This window comes from Thermobia domestica, chromosome 18, assembly GCF_964235325.1.
Source record: "Thermobia domestica chromosome 18, izTheDome1.hap1.1, whole genome shotgun sequence".
Lineage (NCBI taxonomy): Eukaryota > Metazoa > Arthropoda > Insecta > Zygentoma > Lepismatidae > Thermobia > Thermobia domestica.
In genome coordinates, this window is record NC_137471.1 from 57709845 (window position 1) to 57733602 (window position 23758).

Consider the following 23758-nt stretch of genomic DNA (forward strand, 5'->3'; position numbering starts at 1 on the left):
CTTCGTCCGGGGGCCCAGGTGCCTTGCACCACCGATTGTTACGGCTTTGATTCTGTACCACATTGCATCCATCTACAAACCAATAGTATTCAAAGTAATGCAATTAGGATGTTCTTAATTATATTCTGTACTAGCTGAATATAACCATTCTTCTCACGGGGGCTGCACTTGGAAGTCAACGCCTGTGGGAGTATCACCATTCATTTCAGCGACCGCGAAAACTATTGATTTGACACTAATATCGGTCATTTTGGGCTATTTTTACATGACTCGGTATCCCCCCTCCCAGTGACCCCCGGCCCGCAGCCGAATAGGGTGAATTTGGAAGTTAATGCGATCGGAGTTTCACCATTGATCTCAGAGACCGCGAACACTATGAATTCGACACTAATATCGGTCATTTTCTAATACTTTTACATGTCCTGGTAAACACCCCCCTGGTTTGAATTTTGACAACTTAGTCTGGGGCCTGGACCAAGATATTCGTGATCAAAATTTGGTAACTCTCGGTCAACTTGTCTGGTCTCCAGGTCCCAGTAAAGTCCCCCCCCCCCCGTTTGAGATCCCCTGGTTCGAAATTAAAAAAACGCTTCGTCTTAATCTGGGGCCTGGACCAAGGTACCCCTGACCAAAATTTGGCAACTCTCGGTCCACTCGTCCGGTCCCCAGGCCGCACACAGACAAACAAACAAACAAACTCTTATTTTATTTATATTAGATAATATTCGCTATTTTCTATCCAACAAATTTTGTTTCTTATAAATTTTTATTTGTAATTGTTTTATTAAGTTTACCCTTTTTTCTGTCTTTACAAGTTTCTATTCAACATACATACTACCAATTATGATATAGTAATAATAATTATATCTACATTTTTAAGGATATTCACGTAACAAATGTTTTTGTACTTATCAATTTTCATATTATGCAATCCTTACAGAAGTTTTCTAGCTTTCCACCCTGAATTCTTACTTCTTTTTCTGGCATAGATCTTAGCAAAATAAATATTTCACGGAAAAACGTTAAAAACCAAAGCAAATAAATGGAAAGAACTAAGCTTCTCTTATTAAATTTTCCTTTCGCAGATATATTGAAAACTACAAAACAGCTACAAGAATAAATAAACATTTTACCGATTCTTCCCAGCTCATCATGCATCATTGGTTTAATTTTAAACTACTTTGGTTTTAGTATGCTTATGATTCGCGGCTCATTAAACGTAAGTCCAAGGTCCAGATTAGCGCCGAATGGCAGGGAAATACTCTATTTGAAATGACTCATTCTACATGCTTATAGCTCTTAAATTTTAAAGCGAGAAATTCTTAGGTGAATGTTAAACTCAATACCTGAATATCTGTCTACCAGTATCATTTAATTCTAATAATTTTTATGAGACTGAGTGTGGCGGCAGTTGTCAGTATGAGAAGGCGATTTAACTAAATTTCACTTTCGACACACTCATTTAGAAGAAAGCAGGTTAACGATTTTCTTTCAAACTTTTCCGGTGAGAAATAGTTTAAAGCGTACAGTTGAAAAAGCTCGGTATCTCAGCTACTACAGTATAGGGAGAAAATTCAACTAATAACTGAATACCTGAAATATGGCAAAATGCCGTAAATGCCACTTTTACAAGAAATTGTGAATAAATGTCATTTATTGTGATCATTGGCCATAGTTGTAATTTTATGGCGGCTGCTGAAGTTTTGTTTCCTTTTTTTTTCATATCGAGATACAAAAATGAAATGAAATCTTTCAGTTTTACGTCTCACGTTTACGCCGTGTCGGCTCAAGGAGACGATGATGATGAGAATAAATGAAATGGTAGAAAGAAGAAAATGGGAAAAAACGAGACAATCTGAGAACCCACGCACATGGTTTTTGTTCACCACACAGTCACCTGACGCGAGCTGGAATTGAGCCAGGGACTCCACGCACCAGAGGTGAACGCTCTACCACTGAGCCTCTCCCCTGAGATAAAAGTCACATCGCTTGCCGTTATCAAGGAATGCAGCTCACCTTTGAGATATAAAGTTAGCGTCCCTCGCCGAAGAGGATGTCGTTACTAACCAATCAAACATGGAAAGTACGGTTGATATTGCTATCAATTCCAAGGTTGTGACGTGCTTCATATATGATTCTGTTCCTGCTAAACGATCGTTTTTTAGGTCTCAAGCATCTGAACAGGCATACAACATAACTAGTGTTTGGACAACCTACAGAAAAATGCTTACACCTGTATAATATTGTGCAACAGGAAATGAACTATGTGCTACTGGCATGACTGTTTTATCAAGTAACAAGGTAGGAAATGAAATGAAATCTTTGAGTTTTACGTCCCGCAATTATGCCGGCTAGGTTAAAGGAGACGGTGATGATGAGAAATGAATGAAATGGTGGAATGAATGTGGGAGGAAACGTAAGAACCCGAGGAAATCCACTTGGCGCGAGCTGGGATCGAATCAAGGACCCCATGCACCAGAGGTGAACGCTCTACCACTGAGCCACCGCGGCCCCAAGTAGCAAGGTAAGGTCTACTTAACATGAACTAAGTTTTTTCCCTAGTTTTTGACCATGATATTTATCAGTGTTTTTCTCTGGTGTTTTATTTTTATGATACTAACATTTCTATGATCTTTAACTTTTTTATATTTTTCTTTCATTTTGATGTGTTCTGGTTATTGATACATACTTGCAAAGTTTTTATTAATCAGTGCTATTTTCAATTCTTGATTTAGATTAAGGTATTTAATATGAGATCTCTGTCAACAAATAAATAAAGTACATTGAATATATCCATTTTTGCAATATAAACTGCCACTTTTAAATTTATTTTACTACCCCCTCCCCCCAAATTCAATGTTTTATTGTGCTACAACTGCCAGGTTTATTTATAACTCATAGAAATATCAGATATACTTACCTGTAAGAGTTTCTCTAAAGCTAAAACTGGATGTTTTCTCTTCGGAGATCCTTCTTCAACCTCTTTCATTTCTACATCATTTTCCTTAACCTCCACCTTTTCTTCTTTATCTTCTTTCTCGCTTTCTTCCATTGGTTCATCCTCAACTGGATTCTCCGCAGTCACTGGTTCTTTCACTTCCTCTTCTGTTTTGTTCTCTATTTGCTTATTCCAGTTCAACACACACGCTAATTCTTGCACAGACATTGTGAGCGTCCTTGGGGGTAATCCTATCGATTCTTCCTCATCTACTGAAATCAGTTCATGTAACAAGTCCAAGCTTGTTGATAACGTGGACAAACAATCGGAACTGTCTTTCATAAATCCCATACAAAATTTGCTGAACAAATTGTACAAAGCATCAGGTTTCTTTTCCAAACAACTGTAATGATAAAATACAAAAGATGAGTTGACAATAGAGTGTAGGAACAAAAGAAAATACAATCTAATCGTGTTATAAGAAATTTACAATAATAAAAAATGAAGACACACCGATACTTACATGTATGAACACGATATACGAGGGTAAATAAAAACTGGTTTGTAACAGGTGCGACAGTGAAACGGACGATTTTGAAACCCTGGAAATAGTAAGTTACGTTAGGAATCAGAAAATGAGAGTGGTGCCATCTGGACAACAAACCTCTGCCATTGACCCTAATATCGGTGTTCAGTTGAGATGCCGCCGTGGACCGCTGAACAACGCGCTTTTGCTATGAAGGCGTTTTACAAAAACAACGACAAATACGTGGCCGAGCAGCGTGTATTTCGTGCTTATTACAATCTCCCACGTCATAACCCAATTCCGTCGGCGCATGCTATCAAATTGTGGGTATGGAACTTTGAGGAAACGGGTAATGTGATGAGAAAAAAGAGTGGAAGTGCGAAACGCGTGCGCATACCAGAGAATGTTGCAAGAGTGGAAGAAGTCTTCAGCCGAAGTCCCAGGCCTTCTGCACGCAAGCACGCCCTGCGACTTGTGTCGTGACATGTGTCTGCAAGATGTGCAAGTTGTTCAGAAACATTCCTCACAAATTACAAGCATTGTAAATTCATGTTGTAATTCTTTTATATCGCTGTGAATAAATTTGTATCGCTGGTGATGGTTTCAACATCACCCGTTTCACTGCCGCACCTGTTAGTTTAGCGCCCCGCTCAGCAGCATCAAGACTATATGAAACGTGGACCTATAGCTTAACGTGGGGATACATATTACATGAACTCCCACCGAGAATCGAACCCAAGTCTACCGCGTCGGTATATACAGAATTATCTGCACTTTCGCTAAAACTCTTTTTAGGTTAGTTGTACTGCCTTCTGTCCTCGCATGTTATAATGCACTCTTGTGACGATATTCCTAAAGTTTTATTTTAATTGCTTCGTTTTGTTTCCTCTTGTTACAAAGTAACCATACCGCCACGCTGGCAGTGTGCATCAAACAGGAATAGAGAACAGTGATATGCATTAAGCATCCATCTAGAGGAGATTTTATAAAAACTAAGTTTGTCGTGGATGATTTCGTATGTAGAACCGTAACAGACTTGTACAGCACTTGTTAGTTAACCAGAATCACCTCTCAACTTGCCGAATTTTTGCGTCGGTAGTGGACATTGATGGGTGTTTTGCTTAAATAAATAAATAATAAAAAACCGCAAATGAGTATCCTGCTACAAAAAATCGCAACTCCCGGAATGTTATTGTCTTTGAGACGGAATATTGGAAAGTCATACTGATATAGAATATATGGCTGGTTCCTAACGTAGGCCACTGGCGTTTCTTCAATAGTAGCACGGAGTGTTTCAAGTGTTCAGCTCTCGTACTGAGGATGAAAGGTGGAGGATCTTCAGATTAATGTTTGTAGGGAGGTTTCTGGTGAGTATGGAACAAGATAAATTCATTAATTACTGTAGGGAATGTTTTTCTTCCTTTTTTAACTTTTGCATGACTATATTGTTAGTGGATAAATTTGAGGAGAAAAGTACTGACAATAGGAGCTCGAATAGATCCTGAGAAGCGACGTGGTGGATCACATACCGGTTTCTCAAATGGCTACAGGATACGGTAGAGAAGGTCTGACGTGGAACAGTGAGACTTTTTGAAATGGAGGTACTGGACACTGCTGATACGTTTGATGTGCATAACAACTTATTGAATATATAGAACACATTTTACGTGAATAATTGACACAAAATTTTCTGTTGTTACTATTTTTAGCTATTAAACACTTAAAAAGGGACATCACTGTAAGGAAGGCATGAAAATATATCACGTACATAGTCGGTGAAAAAAATAAAATAAAAATAATCATATTGGTTATAAGTCTGTCATAATAACATGACTCTCCAAGATTCTATAGCATTTAAATGCTTGAATTTTCAATTACTTTGATGTGGAAGAAGAGGAAGCATTGTCTCAACAAACTCAAGACGAGTAAACACAATCTGAAAAAGAATTTATATTAAAAAAAAATGTCATATTCATAAAAGATAGGAATTAGACATAAAATACTTTGATAAGTGATTTCGTCGTTTCGTGAAATACCGGAATTTAATGACTTATAAACTAGTTATTGCTACTGAATGTGAGTAAGCCAACATCTTCAGAATACAGTTTAGAAAATATCTTGATGAAGGGCATTCGTGAATTACGCTGGTAATACTGATAAGGATTTATGAGAAAGTTGATAATCACTACAAGAACACACAGATAATCACTGTGTATATACTGATGTGTATACGTCAGTTTCAAACGTCCATTCTCAACTCTTGATGTCAACATCAAGGACATTGAGTGTATACTTGGAGAAAGACCAAATTTCAATTGGCACTTTTTGTTTAGAGACTGTAGAAAATGGCTCCAGTGTTGGCTGGCTATACGTCAATATTTAAAAACAGCCTACGAATAGAAGCTATTTGTTGCTGAAGTGGAAGGAGTCATGGCAGATTGAAGTAGTGATAGGAATATTCGTTGTTCTAGCATACGAGGGACCCATACGGCTACTCATGACAGTGCCCCTAACTTCAAGGTATTGTTTATTTTCAAAAGTAGGTTGCTCATAGTTAGGACAAATTAATATATATATATAGCAGAATATCTAACAAAGGCCAGCAAGCGAAATGCTCAGAATTGCGAAATTATTTATAAGCTCCTTTCCTTTTCTCTATTCGTATGTTTGCCTATATTTAACTTTATTTCTTAAAATGTAATTAATATTCAATACCCTGTATAATACAAGATGAGGCATAAGTCGGCTAACACCCCTGTAGCACACGAACGACTTGGTGTTCACACATGGTTCATGGTACATGCTGTTCGGGTGGGTAATTGACCATATTGCACGACATGGTTGCCATGGCGGCCATCTTGGATCCAATTTCGGATTTTTACATGGGGAAGGGGGATATGTGGGGTATCATTTTACACGAGCCCGATCTCAGGGAAACAATGCTGTCTTTCTTGAGCAAGACACATTGTAAGGCGCCTCTGCCAATCCGCATGGACTCGCAACAGCACGGTTTCACAACTTGCAGAATTTGCTGCATCATATGGTGGATATCACGCATGGGTTCTTGATAAACCAGGTTCTTCACATGGCTCCGGAGGAAGAAGTATAGCGGCGGAAGATCTGGGGATCGTCGTGGCCATTCCATCAGTCCCCGTCGACCTATCCAATGTCTCGGAGATTATCTATCGAGCCATTGGCGTTTACATAACTCATAGTGAGGTGAAGTCCCGTCTTGCTGGACAAAGGATGGGAAATCACCTTCCTCATTCAAGAGAAAAGGGAGCACATCATCCTCGAGCAGATCACGATATTTCTCATCAGTCAGCGCGTCCCCCAGATTTCACACCACACCATCACCTTTTCCCCCCACCCACCTCTTTACTGTCTTGGAGCTAATCTGGGTTTGTGTCACTCCAGTATCTGTGATTTTGTTCATTGACCTCTCCGTGGATAAAAAATAATGCCTTTCACTGAAAAGAACACGTTGTGGGAACATGAGATCCTCCTCACATCTTTCTGTGGCCCATTCAGCAAACTGCACTCGCCTGTCTGGATCATCCTCTGTTAACCGCTGCTGGAGTTGCAGCTTGTATGGGTACCACTTGTTCACATACTGCAGCCGTAGCACTGATCGCTGACTGATTCCTGTTATGGATGCCACACGACGAGAACTGCGTTTTGGGCTTTTCACAACAACAGCGAACAATTCTGTCGCCTTGTCATCGGCAGTAGCGGTCCGTCGGTCCATATCGATCCTTGTCGTGCACTGAGCCAGTCTCAAAACTTCTTCAACAACTTGAACACTGCAACGTGTAAGATGTTCTCCCTCTCTGGATGAGATGTACTACACTCAGCCGCAATCACCCTGACAGATCGTCCACCACTCTTCTCTACGATTTCGATTCGTTCTGGCATTGTTAGTGATATCTTACATCACTTGGAACAACAGAAAAAAACATACTATAATGCCAAATTTTCACCCTTTGCGACGCAATAACGGTAGATGAAAATGGACTGCACCACTGTTTCCTTGAGATCGTGCTCGTATCACATGATACCCCACATGTCCTCCTTCCCATTTAAAAATCCAAAGTTGGATCCAAAATGGCGGCTTCCGAGATGGCCGCCATGGCAACCATATCGTGGCAATATGGCAAATTACCCACCCGAACAACATATACCATGAACCAAGTGAGAACATAAAGCCGTTCATGTGCTGCAGTGATGTAAACGGACTTATGCCTCGCCCTGTATATTATTCTTATTACACTTATTTTATTATTCAGATGATATGGTAGCCATTTTTCATACATATACGCGATCAATTGAGCAAAATATTGATTTAAGACTAACTAATGAGCGTTTTCTATTAAATAAGTTTTACGCACCTTCGTATGCAAGAAGTGACACTATTGGCTAAGTAGGAATTCAAAGTTTAATATCAACTACTGAACATTACGATTTCATATCTTTGCCTTACCATTTCAGTCTTTTTTCAAAAAGAAATGTACAGAACATTATGTACAATACAAAAATATAAAAATGAAAAAAAAAAAAAAAAATGTTCTGATCGCGTACCGGGAAAACGACTCAAGTGATTGAAATGAATTTTTGGTCTGAGTTACCACCTACCTCAAACTGGATTTTTATTTAGTTACTTTGATTAAAATGTGAGTAAGGGAAAGAGCGGGGGACCAAATTTCATGCGAAAAATGGAGTTTCTCATAATTCTCCTCATTAAAAATACATGAACACGTGTCCCAGCGTTTTTCAAAATTTCAGTTATAAGAAGGGAGGGGGAAAGGAGGGCATTTTCTATTATTTCTTTCTTCACACTGAAATCAGCGTTGCCTGTCGTTTGTGATTGTGTCACGGGAAAACGGTTCAACAGTTTGAAATTAATTTTTGTACATAGTTAATACCTATTTCAAGCTTTGATTTTATCGCGTAATATTGATTAAAGGGCGTATCCTAAAGGATTTAAAATTTATGCCGAAAATAAAACTGAAGTACCTAGCCAAATCAACTAAAAGTTTTTCATTGAAAAGTAACCCCATTTGCTTCACAAGGGCTCTCAAACTAAAAATATTCACTTTTGGCAAATTTTCTGTGGGTTAGTTCTGCAAGGCTACAGACATGTCAAATTTCATCACACTACTTCTAAGAAATTTGTTTCTCAAAATTGAATACAGAATATGTACGCCGGCAAATACGATATATGCCAGTTTAACAGGTGAATAATACCGTATTTGCGGATTCTAAGACGCACTTTTTTGTTAATTTTTTTCCCCTCCAAAATAAAGGTGCGTCTTAGATTTGAGTTATGCACATTTACGCCAGATTAGATGGAGTTTTGCCAGAAATTGCTAATCTTGTCAGTCACGATTCTGTAAAGAATGTATTTTTTGTGTGTACAAACAGAATGCAGAACTAAAATCGTGCATTTTACGCGAAGTAAAAACCCTTTAAAATCAGCCCGCAAACCAGTGGCAAATGAAAAAGATGAATTTACGACAGCGGAGATTGTTTTTTCCCCTCCCACATACCGTGGCTGGTGTCTTCCTCCGTTTAAAGAGCACGAACAAGTGAGTCTCACATCTTGAAGCACGACAACTGATAACAAAATAAGGAGTTTTAAAGTGCTGCAAATCAGGAAGCTGGAGGCACAAACAGGTTTGGAAGGGAGGTGAATGGAGCAGGTGAGTGAGTCATTGTTTGGGAATGACAACCTGCTTCCCGAAGATCTGCAGGTGCAGTTTTGAAGTTGACGCCTTCCGGCATTGTGACTCGTACGAAAAGACCTGCTCGTTCGTGATATGGCTACCATTTTTTAGTGTGCCGTCTCATAGAGAAGAACTGTTGAGAGATTTCCAGAGTGATATCGGTAGTTTACGGGCTGCATGACGAGTGACAAGCGAATTCATTATCGTCAAGGGCGCGCATTATATTCGAGGAATTTTTTTTTCTTCAAAAATTGGGGGTGCGTCTTACATTTATGTAAATACGGTATATATATTTGCGACCCTTCTTCCTTTGCGTAACCCATATTAAATTTGTGCAAGTAATGATAGATTTGTGTTCTTTGGTGCCAAAAGCCTCCACACACCGAATTCAGTGAGTTTTGTTCAAAGAAAGTATTTTACCTCTTTATCTGTGTCACCCATGAATTCGCTTGAAGTGAATGCTGTTAATTCTCTGAACCTACATTTTTTATTATTCACTAAATTTCGAACTTGTACGTATTATACAAAATGAAAACTTTTAACATTTTAGTGTTATATTAGTTTATAACTTCCTTCAATTTCAACGTCTCAGATATCAAGTTATTGCTGTCGAGCTATATATATATATATATATATATATATATATATATATAAACCGTATACTATAGTTTGGGCCTTTACGTTCGGCGATTAGAAGAAATATGTGGTGATTGTGAAATTTTTCCCTTCTTCGAAGTCGATAAAACCTTGCTCTAAGTGATGTTATGTCCTCATATCAAAAATAATAGCTAACCACAATATAGTTTTTCCGTGATAAGATACAAAAGTCTGATATCTAAAAAAAAATAGCTAAATCTTATGTATTAGATAGTCGTACTTACAGACAAGTGTGAAAATTTTTCGAAAGAAACATTATGCTTAATGTTATTTAGCACTATATACCAGGGAACGAAATTTTAGGTCTGTACCCAATGTCCATAATATGCAGATCAGAGTTTAGTTACCATCTTTTCATGTAGTTCGAAGGTGAACAAAGTAAAGGCCAAATGCTTGCCACCAAACTAAAATATTTGATCACCAATAGCGACGTGGCGACCGGAAATTTCGCGCCCTGTCGTATACAAATACTTTTTATATATTAAGCTAAATTAAAAGCGTGTGTAATGATATTTATGGAGAAGAAACTTACCTTTTAAGGTGATAGAATCCATAGTCATGTTCTGTAAGCATTAGAAACGTCCTCATGGTTGGCAGTAACGTCGTAAAACTATGTTCACTATTTGCTATATGCTCGAGCATCACTGTACACATCTGAATAAGAAGATCACGTGAAGGCAAAGCATTAGAAAGATACACATCTAACACTACAGAATCAGCAGGTATCAATGTAATTTCGGTATCACACAATGACTGTATTACAGACACAATACACTCCTGTGCCTGAATATGGGACTGTACATCAGAGGGAGATTGTAAAATTGTACTTAAAGAGGACATTAAACCAAGATATTTTTCATCAGATTTCACAGATCCTCGTAACAGATGAAGTACAGCTGATTTCACTGAGGCATGAGTTACTAGACAAGCTAAAAAATTCAAAAGGCGTGCAGTATGGCCAGAACATGCTCCAGATTTTCCCTGCTCGTTGTTTTCCTGAGGACATGAAGCAGTACTGTTTGTCTTTTCTGATTTTTCGTTCACCTTTTCGCCACCTTTGTCCATATCTAAGCTAGCAAGGAGAGTATCTAATACTCCTCGACTTACAACAAGTGCTGTTGGCGCTGCTAAATCAGCTAACTGAACACACACGCGACGCAGGAGTTGCAATAATGGCTGGAAACTGCTACCACTGATTGTTGCTATAAAATCTTGAATACTCGGAGCCAAAGAATGTAAATGTGCACTCCACAACTTCCTCCCATTCACTGCTCGAGTCACTTCTTCCTCGGGTAGAGTCACTTTTGTTTGAATAGGTAGAGGCAGCGGTAACAGTTCTGACAATATTAAGAGCCCTGATATGAAAGTAAAGGGTCCCGTAGTTATGTACTTGACCACTTCCGACATCATAAGTGTCCATAAACTTTTGTTAAGCATCTCTGATTCAGAACTATCTATAATTGGCTGGGTGTAGGCAAGTAAAGTTTCCACGATTTCATGACAAACATTTTGTGCCTGAACATAATACAATGCTGAGGTAGGAAAAGCATGCATTAATGTGTATGTTTGTAAAAGAACTGGAACCGCTGTCAGGTCTTTGAAATCCGTATTTCGGCAGTGAATTACGTACGTTAACATTCTTCGAATAAGTTGAACAATAGGCGAAATAAGAGAAACTAACAAAACTCCATGTTGTCCTATAAAACTTGTTGAATGAACAGAGGGCTGTTCATAAAATTCACACAACTTCTGAAGAATGATCACAAAATTTGAAACTCCTTCTGATGCATACAACTGCAAAATAACGTATTTGTACTTCAATTCAACATACTCTTCGTCATTTTCACTACTTAATAAATCCCTGTCTTGGGATGGAATCCCAAGAAACTTAAGTATCCTCACAGCAGTAATTAACTCTGCTGGTAATGATGATGCATTTTCAACATTATTTTTCACAACCTCACATAAACTCCCAATATCTTCGTACGAAAACACCGAAGGGTTTTCTAGTATCTTAATCCATGGCACTATTTCAAACAATTTACAAGTTTCGTCTTGTACAGCAATGCTTAGAAGCTCTTTCCCAAATTTTTGCAAAAATGGTACATGATCTGAATATTTAACTGATAGCACTACTAGATCACTAGCGTAACCTCTAGTTGGGGACCTTTTGAATTTCGGGTTATTCACATCCTGATTTTCCACCCGCAAAAACGGAAGAAGAGCTTTTAAATTGTCGCCTCTACTGAGGACATGAACAATGGCAAGCTTACCAACAGACGAAAACACCAAGCAATAAAAATTGTGCAACATTTCAAACACGTCCGGATGGTCCATTTCAAAAACAGGACTGATCGTTGCGTCGAGGAGGGAATCAACAAGTTGGAGACAATATAAGCAATGGGCTATTTGTAAACCTAATTGTTGCATTATTGTACTTTCATCCACACTATCTTCACCTCTAGTGTCTTCACCAACTTGTGACTGAAACAATACCCGCAATAACATATTCGTAACACTTCCATTGGAAGCTAAGAAACACATTCCATGATCAGAATCTAACAAAACACTAATCACTTCTTGAACTAAACTCACAATGGTTGTAGAAGTTGCTGTAACAGGGCAAGACAACAATAACAATAAAACTTCAAGAAACTTGTGGCAGGAGTAAAATGCATACAAAGCGGGATATGGGTCATACGGACACGTCTGAATTTCAAACTGGGAACACACTGGTAAGAATCGCTTGGGTTGTGATATCGTTGAAGCAGCGTTTCTATGAATTTTCAAAATATCTTCCAAACAAGTCACTATTATTTCAGTTTCCTGATCACCTAGTTCTACTGCACTTGACGTTTCCGGACTTCCCTCATTCACTCTTCTGTCCCCACCAACACCTGCGAATTTCGGCGATTCCACCAGACTCCGAACAGTATGATTGAGCTTCTCAAGAACTTCATAACTATGAATTTTCCTCAGCAGTGAACAAATAGCGAACCTAGCTCGAGCCAATTCCTTTCCTTGCATGAGTTTGAGCATAATTTGGTAGCAGTTTGTTTCACTACTCACATCACAACTGCTAGACTTTTCAATTTTAAAATCCATGCCATTAGCCAATTCTGGTTTTATGTCATTTACACTGGAGTGGCCTAGAAAATACTCTACTGCTTTCTGACACCTTAAACTAGAATCAATAGCTCTTAGAATCATCAGTTTAATTGATAACGCCATATAGTCCTTCTGATACAAGTCCAATAACCTTCTGTGAATGTTTTCTTCTAGCAAACGTTCGATTACTCCTTCTCCACATAGACATAAACTTTGCACAAGTCTTACTCCTGCTTTTATATGTCTAACTTTGTATCCAGGCTGAGGTTGTTCAAGCGCCAAATCAAAGTCCAAACCGATTCTCACCCACATCAGCAAGGTAGATATAGCACCTGCAAGAAAATCAAAACATCAACATTGGCAAATACTAGATTCATTAAGAAATTTGAATTTAAATATCAAATACAAAAACACCCTTAACGACTATATTTTTAAGCTTTAAAATGAAAGCAGATTACGCAAACGTATAATGGTTAAGTATTTCCTCCTTCTGTTCAGGAGATCAGATTATTTCGGTGTTCAAAGAGATATTCAACTCAAAGGAAATAAATTATAATAAGAATCTTTGGAAACAACGCAAACAAATCACAAGCAATTTCCAAGAAAACAACAAAGACTACTTTTATGACTGAAAAGAGAATGAAAAAATAAGTAAATTCAAAGACGACTATGTGATGTCAGTTCTTTCGTAGCTTAGTTTACTTTGACTGATTTAAAACATTAGATCAGGCAAACCAAGCTAACATAAACTGATGGTTGTATCACAGGCAACTGGCACTCACAAGAGAATAAATTTAATAGAAGTCGGATATCCCGTATTTCTCTTTGAAATTAACTTATGTTTTCCTTAACACATTTCAGTGTAAATTATTAATGAAAAATTAAAACTACTTAAACGGCTAAACTTGCAATAAGTCGGATGAAAATATTACATAATATTATGTATCTATTTAATATTTTTTCTTTTCAAATTATATAGTGTCTAATATTTAGTGAAGTAAGTCTTCACATTCACCTCATTATTCAGCAAAAATTTACAATAAAATTGAGATATGTACGAGGGCGGGGTGAAAAGTTCTAGGTCTGACCTAGAGATTGTATTCCAAACAGCAAAATTTTATTATTCTTGCCTGGGGGCGCTTTTCAGTTGTTCGTATAATAAGTGTCAACTTGTTCTCTCAAGTAGTTTGTGTGCAGGCATTGTTGCAGTTAGACGTCTTGCGTGTTAGTTGTGAAAATGAATAAACTTAAATATCGTGTGGTAACCAAAATTTTCGTTTTGGATGAATTAACCCCGAAGAAAATTCATCCGAAGTTGACAAAAGTTTACGGGGACTCTGCTCCTTCCATGTCAACCGTTGAAAAGTGGGCAGTTGAAATTAAACGTGGTCGCACATCCCTCGAAGATGACCCACGTGAAGGAAGACCGAAAACCACAACCACACCGGAAACAATCGAAAAAATGCATGATATCGTGTTGGAAGACAGGCAAGAGAAGATGAGTGAGATAGCTGAGAGTGTGGGAATATCGGAGGAACGGGTGCGAAATATCTTGCACAAAGAACTAGGGATGCGAAAGCTCTGCGCACGATGGATACCGCATTTGCTGACTGCCGACCAAAAGCAAATGCGGAAACGATTTTTGCAACAATCTTTGGACGGATTTAAAAGGGATCCGAAAGATTTTGTGCGGCGATTTGTGACAATAGATGAGACATGGGTTCACCACTACACGCCAGAAGTGAAACAGTAGTCCAAGCAGTGGGTGGAAGCCGGTGGTACAGCGCCGATGAAAACGAAGACGATCGTATCGGCCGGAAAGGTCATGGTCAGTGTGCGAAATGGATCCTGTTAATTGATTACCTTGCAAAAGGGAGAACAATTACAGGCGAATATTATTCCAACCTTCTTGACCAGCTGGATGCCAAAATTCACGAGAAGAGGCCTGGCTTGAAGAAGAAAATAATCTTTCACCAGGACAACGCGACTGTGCACAAGGGTGCGTTGGCGATGGGAAAACTGCGGGACTGGGGTACGATTTGCTCGGCCATTCCCATATTCTCCTGATTTGGCACCCTCGGACTTCTATCTGTTCCCTAAGACATTTCTTTCTGGGAAGAGCTTCATGTCGAATGAAGAAGTTGAGAGGGTCGTGGATGACTATTTTCACAACCTTCCAGACTCTCACTTCCGGGAAGGAATACTGATGTTGGAGAAACGCTGGACCAAGTGTATTGAAGTTAAGGGAGATTATGTCGAAAAATAAAATCATTTTTGAACTGAAATCCGCAGTCTTTCATTGTCAGACCGAGAACTTCTCACCCCGCCCTCGTAAATTAGAAGGATATACATAAATTAGAAAGATATAGATGCTAAACGACACACAATTCAAACATAACGTTTAAAAGATAGAAGGCTAAAATATTATACATGCATGTCCAAAACTTATGGAATGTGCGGATAACAGTGACAATCATGAACAATAAGTAAGAAAATGCTTCTGCTCACTCCAAAGCGACGCATTGAAAAATCTAACTGAAAACATTTATGTCATGTGTGTCACCATTTGTTGGCCCTCAAAATCTGTGTTTTTGTTAAGAAATGTTCAAATACGAGGTGAAGTTACCTCGAACAGCAATGCAGACTGTACAGCGTGCACCCATACTACGAATTAGACCATCACGCAGCTCCTACCCTGTGGTAAAGCATCCTGCGTAGCTCAGCAACTGACTTTGGTGGAGGTTCAAGCTGAAATCCTTCGTCCTTTTCCATGCATGCTCAATGGAACTGAGGTATACTGACTGCGCTGGTCACTCGACATGTGTGATGTCTTCATGCTGCACGTAATCCTCCACCAACTGTGCCCTATGTGGATATGTATCATCACCCATAAAACAAAATTCAGGGCTGTATGCATCAGGGAACAGTCTGACATACTTGTAGATCTCAGTTGTTTCCATCTGCTGCCGGAGCACACCTCTAAAATGATGCAGCCCCACACCATGACACCAAAGCATATATACCGGTCTCTTTCAACATAACTTTGGTGGTGGTAACGTGCTCCTGGTTCCATCAAAGAACCGGATAATAAGAATCACTGAATCACGATCCGTCACTGAGGTGTATACTCTCCACTGTTCTTGGATTCACTCACTTTGGGCTATACATAACTGTAGGCGTGCTTGGAGCTGCTGTTGTGTGAGGGGAATGCATCTGGAGGCAGTATGCATACAATGTGAACTCGATTAACTGCTGGTATACAGTTTGATGTAATACGTGGGTTCCAGAGGCAGCTGCAAGGTCTCGAGCTAGTGTACCTCCTGTATTCGTTGGTCTTAATCGGGAATTTAAGACCAGAAAAGATCCTGACGCGGCGTTTGACAATCTCCACAGTACTGCTTTTGAATGTTTTTACCAGCAAAGAAACGATTCCACAGTCGCGACCTAACATTCAAATTTCTAACCACACTTTGCTGACTGGCCCATTTCTCATCTACCGATCTTCCGACCGCGCATTACATCATTCACAGGTATTCTCTAGGCCGTCGTATGTTCCTAGGACATGTTCACTATGACCGATATTCACTGCACACTCCGAAAACTTTAACTCAATGATTACGCGTTTCTCCCGCTACGTACGTTCTTCGTGTTATCGTAGTCATAAAAAACACCTGTGTTACCGAACGAGCAAGTACCTAGGTCATTCATTCAGGCGTGCCAGCCCGATGTCTAGTATTCACAGATCAACGTAACATAAGGGTTTCTTTTCCAAATTAACATTCTCTTAAGTTTCGGACATGAGTGTATTTAAGGATATGGATAATTTAGTCAACTTATAATGTCTAAACTTAGTATTACAATTTTAATCATTTAGTAAGACAGTAGCAAGAATTTACAACTGAAATGAGGAAATTCACATATAACATACGGATGTGAATAAAATTTGCACAAAGATTCGCCGATTAATAAAGGTACAGTGGTCACTGAAATTGTCTCGGTACAGAATAAGTATAATGATGTATTAAACCTCTTAATATGACTCAATGCGTAGTTCAAATGAAAACAGCACAGCGAACTGTTTAAAACTCAAGAGAACATGATTAAAAACATTTGTAATTTGATGGAATTTCACGATTTGGGACTAAGATACAAGTATTGTATATACAAAATTTAGATTCATTAATCAATAGTCTAGACCAGTGATAACTGATTTCTAACGCACCGTAGGCCAAAATAAAATAATAATCAAACTTGGTGACTATCTTACATTTTCCTTCCTTACTCCTCTCGCTGAGAACAAAGTTTGCAGATTGGAGAATTTTCTGAATCGTTACTGTATTTCCTAATCCGATTTCTTGTTTCATGTGTCTACGCCAATTACAGCAGAAGATACAATCATTTGAAAGTAATTATATGAATTTGCATTTTTTTAAAAAACGGCCCAGTACTAATGACTTGAACTTGGAGAAAAGGCCTGGTAACCAAAAGGTTACGAAAATACAATATTATGTTGAAACCCAGACTTAATTCGTTTCAAGACAAGTTTTTCCCTTTAAAATAATAGAAACTAGATCATACCGTTCCTGAACCCCACTAACTTGAATAACATAACACAAAACACGTACAAAGGCATAAAACTAGCAGCGAAAATCACACGAGTTGCTTTCACTGCACCTCCCAGCAACAAACTGAACAACAAAGAACATGGCTACGAAGAAAATGCGTACCCAAGAAACGAAATACATGCTAGGCGTTCGGATTCCAAAGCAGCTTTTCAATTCCAAGGGAAAAAAACTGATTTTTCGAATTCAAACTTGTTCAGTCCTGGAGCGTTCGGATTCCGGGGACAATACTTTATTTTCGGTGAAAAATCAGGTCTTGATTCAGATATAAGAGGAGTGTTGGAAGTTTCCGAAAACTGCTATTAGGTGTTAAATAAAGTGAGTACGGGAATACGCTATTACTTCGACATTTTTACTGAAAAAAAAAAAAAAAAAAAAAAATCAACAGCTGAGTGGGAACTGGCGTTGCGGTGGTGAAGAATGATGAGACAATTTGAGTTTAGAACTCGGCATTCACAGTCTTTCAATCTTCTAAAGTTATGATTGCTACATGTCTGATATAACCAAAGAAATAAGCAATCATTTGCTTGGCAGCACTCCTCGAACGCATAACATGGTTTCGTTTCATTTTGAAACACCCAAACATTAGATAGTTGTTTAGTTTTGGATTCATATGAATTAGATCCAAGTGTCATCCCCTGAAAGGATGTAGTATTATAAACAAATCTGACTTGCCTCGATTGAATTTTTTGAGCATCTTTTACACTAATTAACACGAGCCTATTTTCGAGCTTCGGTCAAGTTGTGTGGGATCGAATGGTTTAAAAGTTTCCGTACATCCACATGACATGCAAAATCGTATCTATTACTTTCATGTTCATGTACACGAATGCCTGAATCACACGGAATGTCACATGCTGATCTCTCTAAACCATTTTACACACACAACATTAACATTACTGGCAACAAGAGACGTGAATGAACAACCTTCACGAAATTCATCACTGAGAAATATGTGACCATACTAGAATTCGGAAAGTCAATTGTATACAGTTCTATTGGATGGTCATTCATCCTCAAGAACCAAATGAAGTCGATCGATGCACTGTTTTGTGTTAAACTACATTTGAAATCATTAGAAATCAATGTCCGAAAGTGTTCATGAGAAAATCTATTTTTCACACAATATTACTTCTTCGAACTGCTGTGAAAAATAAACGAATAAGTTTAAATAAACAATCAAAATTGATTTACTATTAGTAGCAGTTAGCAAAAACGTTTTCAGCAGCCCTCGAATTACACACATTCTATTACGCCTGGAGTTAAAAAAGAAAGAAACAAATCATACGTTATTCATTTTTACTCGCGGGCCGCCGTTTGGCCATCACTTGTCTACATAACCGACAAAGTCTAAACAATAGTCAAATGACAATTTATGTACTTCAGTTTTTTTTCTTTCTTTCTTTCTTCTGTGTCTTATTTCGAGATACAAGATCGTAAGCATGTAACATTTGGAAAATGTACTACTGAACTTTACCATGTATGATAAAGATTTTCTAGGTTAAATTCTTCTTAGGTAATAAAATATTTCCTAAACCGCAAAAACTTTGATTTACCTGCTCCATACATAATTCTCTACAGTAATTTCGATGTGAAATTTGAATGACTCACATTCTGAACATCACATTAGTTGTTGACATTGATGCCGCTTTACATTCACAATAAATTAAAGGAATTAATAATGGATTCTCTAAATTAATAATGCATACGCTTCGTAGTTTTAGTAAGGCACATTATCTCCACTACACAATACAGTTCTTGTAGTTTGCATCGTGCAAAATACAATATGAAACGAAAGAACAAGTGCATGGTGGCCAACATATTTTTTCATTTTCACTTACTAGGTTTTTTTTTTGACTTTACTTTTGTTTCTTTCTTTCGTCTTCAAACTTCTGCCGAAGCAGTTTCACAGGATGGGCTTTTAAGATAGTATGAGCTTCATTGTATATTGCATTAAACAGGGAAAATAAGAAAGAAACTTAATGAACTTACGTCGTGAAAATATCAACCATCATATTTGATAAACGAAGGAAATAACCGATTTTGTATTACAACAGTTCTATAGGTGTAAATTCAACTGCACTACTTCACCGAGAATGAAACCTGGGTCTCCAGCTTACCGTCTTCATGCGTTTACTACTACGCCACCCAGTCCAGTCTGAATATCCACAATTTATTAGGCTAAAACAGATCAGCGAGAAGTGAAAAATTATATACGAGGAGATGGAATAAGAATGAAAGATGAAACAAAAGAACCCTGAGATAACTCACGGACATCATGTTATGCACCACACACTCACATTGCCTAAGATCAAACCAAGGAACTTCTCACACCAGAAGTTCATTGCGCCCCCATGCTATAAAGCAGAGCGGATTAAGAATTTTGAACAAGCTGTCGATAGTAATACATAATGCTGTGATATTATAACATGTTCACGGCGTATTTTCTTAGCTGTAACAAGTGGCACCGCGTAGTTGCTAACGCTCTCGTCTTCGGTGCGAGCAATACCGGGTTCGATTCACGGTGAGGGCATTCGGTCAAAAAAGTGTAAAACGCTTTTCCGGGTCAGCCACCCTGAATGAGGTTTCCCTGGGTTTTCCTCATCAGGTAAATGCCCGGGTAGTACCTAACATATAGGTCCCAGGCCGCTTCCTTCCTTACCCGATCATTACTTCCTTCCCTCTCCCCAGATGTGCTCGCCGAGGGACGTCATTCCTCAAAAATGTGACGGGCTAACATGACCTTAAATGCCGAAATCCCAGAAATCTAAATCCTAAATACCTTAGCTGTAACACTCATCTAAGAATATTTCGTTTTTTGAGTCATTACAAGTTAAAAGTTATTCTCCTCCAAATTTTTATCTTATCATTTTTGTAAAATGTAAAATTGGTGCGCTGTGTGCTTGAAATAATTCTTAATATAGACTTCCTGTCCCTACTCACTTATTTTATTCAAAATTATATTTCCCTCTTCTGTTACTTACCTTCCTTATCGCTGCAGTGTGCCAACCCCTTTGTCAAAACGGGTGGAAGTTGCTCCATAACATCAACCCAATCTTCCTGAACTTGATTCACTCCTCCTTCTCCTTGAAGGTGTTGCTTTCCTTGTTCCAAAAGTTCTTGAAACTTCTGAGCCTCGGTAGGCAAAGGAAAACATTTTTGCAAAGGATGGCGCTGAAGTCGTTTCACTTCAGCTTCATATGGTGAAAATGCTGGATTCGTGAGGTACTGAAACAGAAAAAGTATACAAATTTTATTAGTCGTATTCACTACCTTTTGTAACAATGCCATTTTTTGATTCGATTTCAGTTTAGCGTCCCTTTCAGGAGCGAGGCTATATGAGACGTGGACCTACTAAGTAGCGTGGAATCCGAACCACATGAGTTCCCGCCGGGAATCTAGTCCGTTCATGTTTTTGCTATCGATAGCAAAGTGCTCATCGAAGCAAGAAAGTTAAAACGTTTATTTTATTAAGTTTTCCCAACTAATTCTAGTGAAAAGGACGCTAGTTGGAAACAGTAAATCCATCTTATCGTCAACTTGGAGACGATAAAATCAACTTTATTTTTATGTGTGTGTGCACGTAGAACTCTTAGTTCAGAAAATAGCTGAGACTTTTTCTACCTCAATTCCCATGAGAACGAAAAGTGGCAAGTCACCCCAGTTGCCTAAGTGACATCTAAACTAATTTTTGATTGGACAATTTTTGGTTATCGACCAATAGTGAACAATGTTATATTGAGTGAGTGGTTATTAGTCACGGGGCCGAGGGTGACCAGGAAAAGCACAAGTCAGTCGGACGACAAACATCGAAACGTCCATCACGGGAGAGAGTCAGGCGAAGGACCGCAGGCGATGAACATTGAAACTCCGCAACGGGGGAATCGGGCGAAGTAATTGGGGCGATACAGGCCGATGTCCCCATAACGCAGTGGTTGTGTGGAGAGTAACCCGATAAACAATCAGCAAATGATTGGGAGTTAATCATTTCAATCGGATGGCAGGTTGTGCCTAACATTTGTGTTCAGAAAAAAAAGTCTCATCCATTGGTCAGTGAACAGAAGACGCTCGGTAGCGGTCTTTAAGTGCAGAGAACTTTTTATACGGAGGACACCAAAAACCGATCAGAGGACTGCTTAGTCGCACACCTTAAGGGTACGTAGTCTCGTGGAAGCCTACTTGGTTTGAACTGTAAGTAAAACACCAAATTTGTTCTGTGGCAGCGGTAGGAATATTCTAAGTGAAAACTATTTTTCGCAAAAGTTACATTTCTTTAACGACGTTAAAACCTTATATTCAGTAAATAGCCAGCACGCCTACTACGCATTTATGTAAAGAAAAGAAAGGAAAAAAAAACAGTAAGATTCGTTACACACTTTTCTTTATGAATAAGCCACTTGCATTAAAAGAAATTAAAAGTATTCATATTTCTTTGGTCGACCTTGGAGTATTAAGAAAAAAAAAAAAGAGACAAATTAGTTAGGTTAATAGGATCTGTTTTTGCACGGCCGCATAATCTGTTTACATTGTAAAGATAGTGTTAATATATTTTTGTGTAGTGTTTTTATGTGTCTATAGCAGCATATAATCTGAAATAACTGTAATGAGACGTGTAATGTAGATATTTTGAAAGTGGAAATATGATTATTTAAATATATAAGTAACTATCGTAATCATTTAACACTAAACAATTCTTTCACATCGCGAGGATGTAGGTCGTGGCATGTGCTTCCAATAGCTTACAAAAGCAGTTGAACTATCCCTCGCATCAAGTTCAATAAGGTAAAAAAGATGGCATTAGCTGTCACGATTAGATAGTTCAAACACGACTGACCACGTTGCATACTGAGTTTCACCTAAATCCTCCCAAGTTTGGGTGACAGTCAGCAAAGCATGGTATGTGTCCTGGTGAGGAAAGATGATTGTGAGATATACATATTAATGCACATCGGTTATTGAGTGCAAGGGTAAATAGAAGCGACCTTTCCACATTAGCGATAACATTTTGAACTGCGGAATTTGTAGCTCTATATTCGTTATGGACTGCATTCTTTAAAGTATCTGCAGTTATTCAAGCGGGCAACCAATCAATCTTAAAAGGGCGCCAGGAGCTTGTCTGGTGTTACAGGACATACATTTTGAGAAACGAAGAGCTGCTGAAGATAACATAAATAATTAATTTGAAAATGCTTAACAGGAAACATTACCGGCAAAAATCGTCAAGTATGAGAATTCTCAGTGACGTGCACAAAAATATCCCTACTTCCCGTTTTTATCATGTAAGAAACGAAGAATATGAAAAATATAAATTGGAAATCCTTGCGTAGCTATCAAAGAATCGTTATAGTAGTTGTTCTGGAGAAAATTTAATGTGACTTTATTTATATTTTATTTTAACGAACAAAGCCAGCTAAAGTCTATATGATAAAAGCACCATCTCAGCATTCGCCTAGTTTACTAAGGAAAATTAGGTATCTACATTTGTCGGAAAGGACGAAGCTGGGATTCCAACTGAAGACTTCCTAATTAAGAAACAAGAATTTTAACAATTCATTTAAGTTTGGTCGGTATGCCGTACCTCATTGTCTAACTTTAGTAGTATTGAGTTATTTTGCTCTGAAATGAAGCCTCTTCGTACTAATGGTTATTACGAGGTATGTCAGAGAAATAATGACAATGGCAATAATGCATCAACCAACAAAGCTGCTGCCTCCACATCTTTATATGGCAATTATAACGGTCATCGTTGACTCAATACAGATTTGAAATTGCCCCAGTTGTCAGACGATTGTCGAATGTGTCTGAAGTAAATTTTTATTTGTGAGGTGCGTTAAGAAAATGGACCGGCAATGGAGTTTGAGCAACGTTCTGAAATTAAATTTTAAGTAGAGCTGGGCGAATTCGCAACTGTGATTTATGCGAAGTTACAAAAGATTTATGGAGAACATTCTCCATCCAGGATAGAAGTGTTTGGATAGTACAAGTCCCTTTCAGAAGGCCGGGAACAAGTGGACGATAAATCTTGTGCGGGAAAATCTTCAATTTCAAAAACGGATGACAATGTGGAAAGAGTGAGGTCTCTTGTAAGACCAGGTCGTCTATTGACAGTGAGAATTATCAGTAGCGAGTTAAATTTGAACGCGTTTACTGTCCATTAAATTTTAGTACAGGATTTGGACAAGAA

The 23758-nt window shown here is 38.4% G+C and overlaps 1 protein-coding gene across 5 annotated transcripts in view; it reads right to left on the reverse strand.

Moving 5' to 3' along the window:
- Positions 1 to 23758, reverse strand: part of vir (VIR_N domain-containing protein) — a 188056-nt gene that overhangs the window by 43680 nt on the left and 120618 nt on the right. For all 5 annotated transcript variants that reach the window (XM_081746558.1, XM_081746557.1, XM_081746556.1 and 2 more), the window contains 3 exons: positions 20559 to 20802; positions 10377 to 13284; positions 2921 to 3341 (listed from right to left, as the gene is read on the reverse strand). In XM_081746558.1, coding sequence (XP_081602684.1) covers positions 2921 to 3341; positions 10377 to 13284; positions 20559 to 20802 — 3573 coding nt within the window. The remainder of the gene's footprint in view (positions 1 to 2920; positions 3342 to 10376; positions 13285 to 20558; positions 20803 to 23758) is intronic.